At 45.7% G+C, this 13,277-nt stretch overlaps 1 protein-coding gene across 1 annotated transcript in view; it reads right to left on the bottom strand.

Moving 5' to 3' along the window:
• Window positions 1-433: 433 nt before the first annotated feature.
• TEX10 (testis expressed 10) overlaps window positions 434-13,277 on the bottom strand; it is a 225,418-nt gene continuing 212,574 nt past the window's right edge. The window contains exon 14 of the mRNA XM_056520143.1: window positions 434-2,481. Coding sequence (XP_056376118.1) covers window positions 2,392-2,481 — 90 coding nt within the window. The 3' untranslated portion in view covers window positions 434-2,391. The remainder of the gene's footprint in view (window positions 2,482-13,277) is intronic.

The raw sequence follows: 13,277 nt of genomic DNA, 5'->3' as shown, positions 1-13,277 counted from the left end.
CGACAGGATAGGAGGTCGGGAAAGGAGGACGGGATAGGAGGTCGGGATATGGCAACAATATATGAGGATGGGATATGAAGTCAAAAGCTTCCTCCTTTATTTTCCTCTCCAACAAGGATTAGGAAGGAAAAACCGGGCAACGTCGGGTACTCAGCTAGTGACTATATAAAATTCATATAGCCATTATCAGTTCATAAAGCCTATTCCCCTGCTAAAGCCATTCTCATTTCATATAGCCATTCCCATCATGTTATATAGCCAATACCCCTTCTACCCATTTCTCTCCTATTGCCATTTTCCTCCTAAAACCACCCCCCTATAGTCATTTCTCTCCTGTAGCCATTCCCCTCCTAAAGCCACCCCATTGCCATTTTTCTTCTATAAGGTGATGAGCAGCATTATACCGTCCAGGGTGTGTATGTTGTACATTGAGGGGCGTATATGCCTAACACACACCCCCTGAGTGTATAATTGTGCCCATTACTTGTAAAATGGTGTATGATCAGAGTACACCAAGCTTTTTATTGATAATGCAATCTAGTTTTACTGGGGTTGGCTACAAATCCTCTTTAAGCATATATTCTGCAGCTCCATTTAACTGCTATGGGACTGCTGATAGCCTAGGAAAAGTATCTCCTGTAGTCCCATAGTAAGGGAATGAAGAAGCATGATGCAGGGTTGACCACTGGTCCATTCATACAGAAAACAAGGGATCCCTGTTCTCGTGACTGATGGGGACCAGAGGTTGCCCCCCCCCCCCCCACTATCGGATATTTATCTCTTCTCCTACGATAAATAGTAACCTTGGTGAAACCCTTTTAAAATGTACACCTTTGCAACCACTTTTTATTGCTGCAATGTATCTACTTAATTACAGCAACATCAGACTGCGCAGGATATTAGACTGAAAACATGCATATAGCCCTAAGCAGAGCTGCACAAACTACATGGTAGATTTTCAATAAAGTTGCTTTATTTTTATTTTATTTTTTTACCTTCTGGAGTAAATAATATAAAATAGCTAAAAAGGAACCATTTAAGTAGACCTTTATTGAGAAAGACATTTAAAATGCAAATCTTTAATTGCGCTTTTTTTACCTCAATTTTTTATTAACACGTCCTTGCAGGAAGCGGGCTGGAAAGTTCTGCTTAGGTGGTACCTGGTTCCAGTAAGAACTGCAAAGATTTACCCCTCAGCATCCCCTCTTTGCTTTCGTAAATGCCAACAAACGGATACTATGTTCCACATTTGGTGCGTTAGACGCTTCTGGATACGTTTATACCATTTTATATTTTCTGTTACAGGTGTCAACCTTACTAAATCTCCGGAGCAGGCATTGCTAAATGCACCAATTCCTAATATCCCTAAGGGGAAGCGTAAACTTGTCTACTACATCTTCTTGGCTGCCAAGATTGCTATAGCGACTGGTTGGAAATCGACTTCTGTCCCTTTCCAGCTTATCCGCTCTAAATTAAATTGGATTATGACTAACTAGCCTTCTTTTCGATTCCCAAATGACATTTGATGGTACATGGCAGCTTTGGATGGAGTATTTTGGAGGATTTACTCTAGGACAAATGGAACTTCCTCTACCCCCCCCCCCCTTTTTTTTCTTTCCTCTCATTTCTTACCCTTCTTCCCACCTTTGTCCCTTTGTTGGTCCTCCCTTGTGTTTCTGTCTTCGTCGTGTCTGTTTACCGATTAGCCTGGGACTTATTCGTTCTAGACATTCATAATCCTGACATTTGTTCAGGTTTGAATTCCTTCCTGTAAACGGTTATAAGATTTATGGTTCGTTTGAAGATGCCCTCATCAGAATTGTTGTTGTTTGTGTTCCTAACTGGATTTTTGAACACGACTCAATAGGAATCTCTGCATACCAAGGCTTTATCATATCTCATTTTTCCATTTGCCCCTTGACTTCTTATGCACGTTTAGCTTTTTTCCATTTTTTTCTTTATGCTATGTATTGTATTATATATACTTTTGATTATACTTCCAAAACTTTAATAAAAAACTTTGAAAATAAAATGACAATCTAGATTTTGTAATATCTCATTAACTAAAATGTTTGTTCCAGATATTACATAGTTCTATGGGCTATTCAGCACTCATGATTTATTGAATGAGAATGTTTGTTCTGCTGTAAATGAAGTATGTGTCAACAAAATGTGCTGGTGCGATGGAAGGCATACAAAACATTAATACTTAACTACATGTACATTAAAATTTGTCCAGCATTTGACAACATACTCTGTTCTTTATGTCACAGAATATTTTATTTTTTAAGACAAGTTCACTGCAAAGAATCCAGCGACATCATTATGAAGACAGAATTCAGTTTCCGTAAAAAAAAAAATATATATATAATAAAAAAAATTATATATGTCCTACTCTTGGATTTGTTTCATAAGATAGACATTGAAGCAGTACTGTAGATCTGTAAGCCATTGTTCTTGAATTTCACAGCTCTTGATATTCTAAGTGAAAAGAAAAAAAGTCTATAAGTGAAGTGCACAATGAAATGTAAGTTAAAAGAAACAGTCATTTTTTTTTTTCACTATAGATAAATATAAATAAGCCCTCATAGCACCAGTTTTGTTCTTCTAAATGCTTTCTTCTATCCACAAAAACCTGCAAGAGATAGAATGTCTGTCCTCTCTAAATGACCAAGAAGAAAGCAGTGATCCATACAATAAAAGAGTCTATACAGTAATTAGCTGCAGAGTTATATACCAACTCTGAGTACATTGCCTGCCTCTATCTGCTGAGTGCTTATTATGTTGTGTGTCCTGTGTGATGCAGCCTGACACTGCTCTAATTTGTGTAGAAGCTACATTAAGAGGGAGAAAAAAAAAGGGAGGCTAAAGCTGTATCTCTGATAATATTATAATGGGATAAATTCTATGTCACTTATCACTTGCTGCAAAAGGAACAAGAGTAGTGATGAGACTCCAATATCTCTGCTGCTGCAAAGCCAGAGGCATCATAGGAATTGTATGCGGCAATTAGGATACCATATCAGCGTGCAACAGGAATCAAGATTGAGGACAACTCATGCAGATAATCAAATGTGAAATACTGGACAAAAATTTTTTATGTGGCTTATCTTGCCTGTCCTCAGGATTAAAAAAACAACCCTTCAGGGGTTGCTGCTCTCACCAGCACTACCCCTATGCTTTATAACAGTGAGATGTATTACGGAGTGTCTCAAGTCCACTTGTCAGTTGGGCTTATTCTTATACTGTATATATAGCTGCTAACTACACTAGGACATCTACTGCTCTTTGAAAAACATTCCGTAGCCTCTCTGACAGTTGGCTTTGTCATAGGCTATGAGGCTAATGGAATGTTAGTTGACATCCTATCTGGATATTCCACCACCTATCATTTTCTGTAACGTCATTCTGATCCCCTTCGCAAGATGTGCCGACCTATCCGGGCATCTCTTCAGTGCTACGTCATAGTCCCATATCTCACAATGTTTTCTTTAACTCGAGTGAAGTCTACGCATGTCATCTCACTTAGTCTTCTTCGTTCCGCCATTGATCTCACTGCGCATGTCCTCCTCTCACTACAAGCGTCTCCACTATTGCGCATGGCTGCTAGCTTAGTCTCCAGTGAGCGTTTTCTATTGCGCATGTCCCTTTACTTAGTCTCTGGTAGCTTTCATGTACATATCTTTCTTCATTGCGTCTACATACTTCACTTCGTCACCGACAAGGAGTATTAGCTTACTCGGGATGCATATCTAATCCTCTACATAGGTTTTATTATTAATATAAGACAATGATTAGTGCTGATATATTTATATCGTATCTAGATGGTTATTTATATTATATAAGTGGACTAAGATTAGGTTATACTCCATACTACCTGGAACATACCTGTGTGTCTTCCTACAGATAGGTTCCTTTAGTCAAGCATTGTACTTAAAGTTTACTGGATAGATATGGTAAGGTTAAATCCTATATATTATTAGGAGGTTGATATATTCAGGGAGTCCATATCTTTATCCTATAATTTCATAACTACATAGCAGACCATTCATATTCATAGTTAATAACATGCATCAAATATCATATATCAGGGGGAGGCGTGGTTTGCCAAGCGCGGGAGATAGACGTGTGAGGAAAGAGCTCTGTACCTACGGCCCTAATTTGGGGGTATATACCGCATCCCTATGACTAAGACGGTCAGGGAGAGACAAGAAGACCAGGGGACCACCACAGGCGGACGTGGTCCCAATCTCAAATTTTTTTAGCCCGCTGCAAGGACTGGAAAGCCGTGGAGACCAGATGCCCGGGCACTCCAAAATGGCGCCGGAGCCTCGGGCAGCGAGGGAACCTGCCCCTTCGCCGCCTGCGACGCGCAGAAGTACTGCACAGGCTGTACAGCACCACAAACACCTACCTGCCCTGCTAGACCTGCCGACTCGTGATCGGGTGAGCGGGGGTCCCCCGCGTCAGGCAAATCAGCGGGCGGGTGCTGGAACGCAGGAGCCGGAAGTACCGATGCGCTCCACTGCGGCCGGATCCTCCGGCGCTGTGAGGACAGCTCCGACCAGAGTCCGAGAGTGTGCGGGTACCCCTTATCCTCCTTACTTCCTCCACCCGCCCAAGCGGTGGCTTTATTGAAGGGGCACCCCAAGTTGCAGGCTCTTCTGGCCCTACTGCCTACCAAGTCCGACCTCTCAGCTTTGACCTTAGACTTAAAACACACCTAGAGACAGGATCTCCAGCCTGTCAAGCAGGATGTATCCGATCTCAAAACTAGGGTATGCGCCCTTGAAAACTTTCAAAACTCAGTCATGGACGTGATATACAAGAGTCAGCGTCCTTACAACTTTCCACTGCTCGGGCTATGGCGGACCACATGGATGATGTGGAGAACAGGAGTCGCAGAAACAATATTTGCATCCATGGCCTGCCGGAGGCCACGCGTACTCAAGACCTGCTCCCAACTGTCACTGGAATATTTAACATGATCTTGGGGCGCCCGCCAGAGACGCCCATAGAACTTGACCGTGTCCACCGGGCCCCGAGCAACGACCCTGCCAGGCCACGAGATGTAATTTGTAGGGTGCACCGCTATGTCCTGAAGGAACAAATAATGCTTAAGATCCGACAGAGGGGTGAGCTGGACTTTGATGGCGTTTTCCTACATCTATATCCAGACTTATCCAGGCGTACACTCCGCCAGAGGGCCTTGCTAAGGCCTTTGCTTTACCTTCTCCAGGAGCATCCCATCCCTTATCGTTGGGGTTTTCCCGTTGCTCTGCATGTCACGGCGGGAGGTGGGGTGGTCACCTTGCGGACACCAGAGGACTTTGCCCCCTTCCTCTCGGCCCTGGATCTGCCGGAGGTGTCCTTGCCGGAATGGACTGAGTTTTTGCGTACCCCATATGCTGCCCCCATACCCTTAGGACCTTCTCAGAGACTACCTGCCAGACGTCCCAACCCGGGCCACAGCCACAGCGTCAGTGCAGGCAGAGGCACCGTTCTAGGGACTCCCGTCCTGAGAATTGAGGACTTGATCTCCACCTCTTCATTATGACTGATGGCACAATGTTTCCCCAGGAGGTCTAGCTGATCAGACCTCACCTGATGGCGCTTAGACATCTCCGGGTGTCCTTCCATCTGCCTCTCTCTTATCCTTTTCCCTTCCTTTTCTCCACAGGACCTGGTGTTTGCCGCCCGCTTACAGTCTTCCTGCCCGATCTGCCTGTCTTGGTCCGCTGTCCGGGAGGGCTGAGGTAAAGATTGCCACACTCAATGTCCGGGGGTTTAATGTACCAGAGAAACGAGCTCAGGTGCTTTACCACCTCCACAAACAAAAGGTCAGAATAGTATGTCTCCAAGAGACTCACTTTAAGGAATGCCATGTCCCAGCCCATTTAGGCCGCTATTTCCACACCTGGTTCCATAGCCCGAACCCTGAGTCCCGGTTGAAGGGAGTCTCTATAGGCTTCCATAAAAACGTGCCATTTACTGTGCAGGAGGTGAAAGTGGACTCTGCGTCCCGCTACTTCTTTGTACGGGGCACTATATTGGACCAGGTGGTGACGGTGGCCTCTATCTATGCTCCCAATAGTAACCAGGTCTCATTCTTGATGGAGGCCCTTTCCGAATTTTCCCAGGGGATGTCACTGGTGGGAGGGGACTTCAATCTCCCTCTCCAGCCGCTGCTGGATGTGTCCACACAACACTCGTCGATACCTTATAATCAGATCAGCCGGCTTAGGCATCTTCTTCATTCTCTCCAGCTCTGTGATGTGTGGCGCCTCCAGCACTCGGAGGACAGGGACTACACCCATTTTTCCAGTCCTCATAGGAGTTACAGTAGAATTGATTACATTCTCCTACAGCATTATCATTTGCCTAGACTCTCCTCTACACAGATAGGTAACCTCTTTCTTTCAGACCACGCTCCCGTATACTGTACCCTACACATCCCCTCCCTCAACCCCCCCGCAATTTACATGGCATTTCAACGAATCCCTACTCCTTGACTCGCTATGTTTGTCCGACTTAAAGAAAGAGATCGCCTCCTTCCTCTCCACTCATGCGCTTGATCAAACTCCACTCCCGACTCAATGGGATGCCCTCAAATGTGTGCTGCGGGGGACTCTCATTAGTCACAGCTCGCGCCTCAAGAGGGCAAGAGCGGCTAAGCTGTCCGCTTTACTGTCCCCAATTGTCGGTACTAGAAGTTCAAAACAAACGTAGCCAACAGGAGGCGACCCTCCGAGATCTTATCAAGTTAAGACACGACATATGCACCATACTCCACACATCTTACAAGCAGTACAAACAATGCTGCTCTAAAGTGTTTTACGAGTGGGGTAACAAGCCTGGGAGGTACCTGGCTAGGGCCCTCAGGGACAAGCGCTCTCCCTTATATGTCCCATCTATATGCGGACCCGGGGGGAATCCTTCCTCACTGCTGATATACTGGAGGTGTTTAGGGCTTACTACATGGACCTCTACAACATCCCTCCTTCCACACTCATCTCCTCTACCCAGCTGTCTACCATATCCCTCTCAGACTACATCCAACATACTGCACTACCCAGGCTCCAGGATGTCGACTTGGATGCCCTGGAGTCTCCGTTCACCGTGGAGGAAGTTGCGTCAGCAATCTCTAATCTACCGTCAGGTAAAAGTCCGGGCCCGAACGGTTATACGTCTCGGTTCTACAAGACCCTATGTGACAAGTTGGGCCCCATTCTGACTAACTCCTTTAACGCCATCTCACCCGACCCCCATTTCCCAATACACTCACTCAGTGCCTACATAACCGTCATCTCTAAGGAGGGTCGTGATCCCAATCAATGTCCAGTTACCGGCCTATATCACTCCTCAACACTGACACCAAGCTATTTGCCAAATTGTTGGCAGACCGCCTGGCGGCCGTCATGGGGCCCCTGATCCACCCTGATCAGTCAGGATTCATGCGCTCCAGGGAGGCCCGAGACAATACGGTTCGGGCTTTCTCAATAGTTCGTAGCGCTACCAGACACAGTTATCCGCTGATAACTGTTGCTCTCACTTGACACTGAAAAGGCGTTTGATCGGGTGGATTGGGGGTTCATGGAGGCTGCGCTGGCGCAAATAGGTTTGGGTCCATTAATGATGGGATGTGTGATGGCCCTATACAACAACCCCCAGGCCCGTGTGAGAGTTAACGGCTCTTTATCGGAACCTGTTAGGCTCAGCAATGGCACGCGACAGGACTGCCCGCTATCCCCCCTCCTATTCACCCTGTGCATGGAGCATCTCCTCAATGCACTTAGAATGAACCCGACCATTCAGGGGTTCTCAACACCTCTGTTCAGCGTTCGCGGACGACCTTCTCCTCTACATCTCCTCCCCACACACTTCCCTGCCGGCTATCATGAGCGAACTTAGCCTTTACTCATCCCTCAGTAACCACAAAATTAATATGACCAAAAGTATAGCCCTGAACATCACTCTCCCCCCACTAGCGGTTCGACGTATAAAGGCAGAACACCTGTTCCAATGGGCTTCGGGTCCCATTAAGTACCTGGTAGTTAGAGTCCCAGCCGACCCCTCATGAGGGCTTTTCCCTCAATTTTGCACCGCTCGCATGGGAAATCACTCAGGACTTACTGAAATGGTCCAATGGATAAGGCCCTTAGGAATTTCGTTTGAGCGGGGCGCCCGTCGAGAATTGCCAAGAATGTACTCACTAGACGGAAGGGCAAGGGTGGATTGGCAGTTCCTGACTGCACAGCCTACTATATTGCGGCCACATTGGCCAGACTGCTCTATTTTTTTCCACGGGCGCTCTTCCAAACGATGGGTATTGCTGGAACTGGCTGAGCTTTCATTCGAGATCACTGTGCTCCCTTGGCTGTCTCAGCGATCACATGCACAAAGAACCGCGGACTCACTACCGTGGGTGGCGGGTGAACTCATTAACTCCCTCTCTCGTTATCTTCCTGACTCTAAGATTCTTTCCCCCAATGGCCCTCTTACGCCTCTGATACACAACCCCCGCTTTCCACCCGGGTCACAATGTTCCTCGTTCTTAGGTGTCTCTGACCCCCCCTTCATTCCCTTACGGGAATTCTTAAATGGTGCATCACTGAAACCTTATGTGGAATTGGTGCCGGGTCCTCTTTGCACGCCGGCCAGAATATGCAATACATGCAGCTCCGTCACTTTGTAGACACGACAGGACGCTCTCTGCAACTAGCACGCCCCCTCCTTCACTTTGAGGAGCTCTGTGTTTCCGCCTCCCCGCTCTCTAGAGTGGTTTCTCAAATCTATAGCATACTATTAGATGACGCCGCTCTTGATCCCCCACCATTCGTGAGGGCTTGGGAGGTGGAACTAGGCTTCTCATATGCCCCATCTGACTGGTCCTCTGCATTCATCTCGGTCATAAGATGTCGGTTGCTTGCAGATCCCAAGAAACCAACTACAAAATTATGTCGCGATGGTACAGGGTGCCCTCATTGCTCCACAAAATGTACCCTCAAGTGTTGGACCTGGGTTGGCGTTGCGGAGAGTCCTGTGGCACGATGACCCATATCTGGTGGGCATGCCCTCCCTCACATCTTTTTGAACCATAGTGGTCTCCCGCATTGCACACATCACTGGCATTACTTTTCCGCATGAGGCTAAGGTACTACTCCTGTCTATCCAACCGCTCTCTCGGATGACACCCTCAAAGAAGTTGGCTCATTTCTTGCTGATGGCGGCGAGGGCGGTAATCCCGAGAAGGTGGAAGGAGGCTTCCCCCCCCCCACAATCTCAGAATGGTATACGGAGGTACTCTTTGTTTGCCGCATGGAGGAGCTTATGGCAGATTCAAATAACAAAAACGACAAATTCATCTCCATCTGGCAACCTTGGCTGACTTTTGTAGACACCCCCTTGTTTAGGGCACATTAGGCTGACTGATCCCCCCCCCCCCTCATCATTACCCCCTTCCCTTATCACGATGTCCCGTACTTCCACCTTCCTAGGGCTGTCCCGTTCATATGCCCCCCCCCCTTGCACTTTTATTACTTCATCGCTGGAGCGACGTGGCCCTGGACTGGCGGATCGGGACGGACGGGTGGTGGTCGGTGATGCTCAGGTCAGTTCTTTTATCCTGTCCTTGCTCCCCGTGTTTAATCCTTCTGGCTCCTCTCTCTGCTCTTCCCTCCCCCTTCATGTATATCAGTTCTGATTACCTCACCACTCCCCTACCCTACACCCCCTCCCTTTTGTCTTCTCTCACTATGCCCCCCTCCTCCCCCCCCCCCCCGTTTCATTTTTTCTCCCCCTCCACTATCCCCAGCTCCTTGGGTTTTTTTTTCCCTATCTTATTTCTTTAGGTGTTTTGTGAACTCGCTCACGCTGTATGGCCACCATGCGGTCAAGAGTTTTATGCATTATCTACTTTGCAGATGGCCAATGTGAGAATTACGTTCAATTTATCCCCGAAGTTTAGTTGTGATATTATGGCTCGGTTAATATTACTTCCTTGTGATAGGGCAGAGGTTATTGCCCTCCCCATTACTATTAATGACCCATTTTGTTCCCTCAGGCCTGACTTGGTCTCAGGGTTTGTGTCTCATTTACTTTGATGCACTAGTTCGTCTCGTTGTATGCTGTTATTCTACTTCATAAAAACCTTTCGAATAAAAAAAAATATATATATATATATCAGTTATATCTAACAGTTATGGACATGATGCTTATCAGTTTATAGTCTCAATTTTAAGTCATTTAGAATGTCTGTTTACTAGTTCACATTAATTCAGATTTTTGTACCATTATAGAGGCTGCAGGTGCATCCACTCTCATCCCCCTCCAACAATCCAGGCACTCCTTTCAAGTATTCGCCATGGTAATTACCGTATTTATCGGCGTATACGCCGATAAGCCGCTGCAATTCAATGATTTAAAGCAGGCGCTTTAAATGAATGAACTGCAGTGGCTTTTGCAGGTCCAGAGACCTGCCGTCGCTGCCCGATTCTCTGTGCCCCTGCCTATCCTGGGGTCCAGAGACTGCCGGCCCCGCTGCCACATTGCCTCCTTCATCCCCAGTTTTTCTGACCCTGCAGAAGCCCCCAGGAAAGGCAGGGGGAGAGAGGCCGCTGCCGCTTCTCTCCCCCTGGCTATCGGCGCCACTGCCCCATTGCCTCCCCCATCCCCGGTTTTATAATTACCTGCCGCCGGGGTCGGGTCCGCGCTGCTTCTGGCTCCGGTGTGGAGTCTCCTGCGTCTTGCTATGCGCTGCAAGGCGCAATGACGAGTGACGTCTCATTGAAGACGTCACTCATCATTGCGCCTCGCAGCGCATAGCAACGACACGCCACACCGGAGCCAGAAGCAGCGCGGACCCGACCCCGGCAACAGGTTATTTTAAAACCGGGGATGGGGGGAGGCAATGGGGCAGCGGTGCCGATAGCCAGGGGGAGAGAAGCTGCGGCAGAAGGGCTCTAGACCCCAGAAAGGGCAGGGGGAGAGAAGCGGGCAGCGACAGCCTCTCTCCCCCTGCATTTCCTGGGGGCTTCTGCGGGGTCAGAAACAGTGTATCGGGGTATACACATGCACACACACGCACTAACTTTTTTACCCAAATATCCTTGGTAAAATGAGGGTGCGTGTTATTGGCCGGTGCGTGGTATACCCCGATAAATACGGTATGCTCTCTCCTTTAGAGTGATATAAATTACTATAATTTATTGTGTATTATTACCCAGTGATCATGTTCTTAGATCAATCTCATCACTCCTTTAGTGGGACAGTTTAGGGTAACCCCTTAGGCTCTACACACTTTACTTTTGCAATTTGCCCATTACATTGCCCATTCTACTTGATGTCATATTTAGTTTCTCAAATTTTTGTATATTTGTTTCATACATGCTTCATGCATTTCGAGGAACTCCATTTTATTATAAAGTCTACCTTAATCTGTGTATACTGCTTCTCGTAACATTCTCATTCCAAGAATGCTGCAAAAGAAATCCTTTGTTAAGGCCAAGTGGATTTTTGCTGTTAAGGGAATAGATCCATTTTGCCTCCTCTTTTAACAGTAGCTTATCTAGATTGCCATTCCTTGAGCCCATCTGTAATTGACAAACACCCCAAAATTTTAGGCTTTCCATCCTATTATCCTATAATAGCCTCACATTTCTTGCTAGTGGCACATCAGTCCCTGTTCTAATGGTACTATGCTTATAGATGCCTGTACATCTGATCACCTTAGAGGATGGTCTCTCTTCTCTTTTCAGTCCCAATAATTGCAATGTGTCTGAACATTTTGCTCTAAAATATGCTCTCCTCATGTGTTTTTTGTAGCAACCCCTCTCCCCAAATCGTGCCATGAGGTTATCACTCTCTTACTCTTCAAACGCAACACAGATAACACATATCCTTAAGAGGCACTATCATGTACTACAGTTGGATCTGGACCTTCAAGAAGTGATAGGTAGTGTTACAAATATATACAGAAGGGGATTTAACTTAGGAGACATCCTAGTACATAGTGCCGACCCCCGCATAGAGCAATGGCCGACATGCCCCCTCCATGTATCCCATAGAGATGGGGGGGGGGGGGGGGGGTTTGCGGAATCCTGTCCCAGCGGTCGGACCCCCCGTGACCTATTACTTGTCCTCTATCCTTTGGATAGGGAATAAGTTATTTTTTGCTGCACTACTTCTTTAACAGCAAAAATCTGCTTGGCCTTTTTTGCAGCATTCTTGGAATGAGAATGTTACGAGACTCAGTATACGCAGATTAAGGTAGACCTTATAGTAAAACGTTGTTCCTCGAAATGCATGAAGCATGTATAAAATAAAGATACGGAAATTTATGAGAAACTAAATATGACATCAAGTAGAATATAATAGGATCCCAAACTGCAAGAGCGTAAGGGGTTACCATAAACTGTCCCACTAAAGAAGTGATGAGATTAATCTAAGAACATGATCATTGAGTAATAATACACAATACAATATAGTAATTTTTATCACACTAAAAGGAGAGAGCATACTTACCATGGTGAATACTTGAAAGGAGTGCCTGGATTGTTGGAGGGGGATGACAGTGGATGCATCTGCAGTCTCTATAATGGTACAAAAAGAACAAAGAAAAAAATAGTAATTAATGTGAACTAGTAAACAGACATTCTAAATGACTTAAAATTGACAATATAAAAACTGATAAGCATCATATACATATAAAGGACCGGAGATAACTGATGTGTGTTAACTGTTAGATCAGATATAACTGTTATATGATATTTGACATGTTATTAACTATGAATGGTTTACTCTGTAGTTATGAAATTATAGGATAAAAGATATGACTCCCTGAATATAGTAACCTCCTAATAATATATATATAGGATTTAACCTTATATCTATCCAGTAAACTTTAAGTACATTGATTGACTAAAGGAACCTATCTGTAGAAAGACACAGGTATGTTCCAGGTAGCACATTTTACATCTGGGAACATATAACCTAATCTTAATCCACTTAATTTATTACAAATTACCATCTAGATATGATATAAATATGATATCAGCACTAATCAATGTCTTATATTAATAATGAGACCTATGTAGATAGTGAGGATTAGGTATGTATCCCGAGTAAACTAATACTTATTGCCGGTGAGTATGAAGTATGTAGACGAAATGTAGATAGATATGTACATGACAGCTACCAGAGACTAAGTTAAGGGACATACACAATAGAAAACTCACACTGAAGACTAAGTTAGCAGCCATGCGCAATAGTGGAGATGC

The sequence above is a fragment of the Hyla sarda genome, chromosome 5, assembly GCF_029499605.1.
Source record: "Hyla sarda isolate aHylSar1 chromosome 5, aHylSar1.hap1, whole genome shotgun sequence".
Taxonomy (NCBI): domain Eukaryota; kingdom Metazoa; phylum Chordata; class Amphibia; order Anura; family Hylidae; genus Hyla; species Hyla sarda.
The sequence above is the reverse complement of the archived record's forward strand: the minus strand, read 5'-3'. Positions and strand labels throughout refer to the sequence as shown.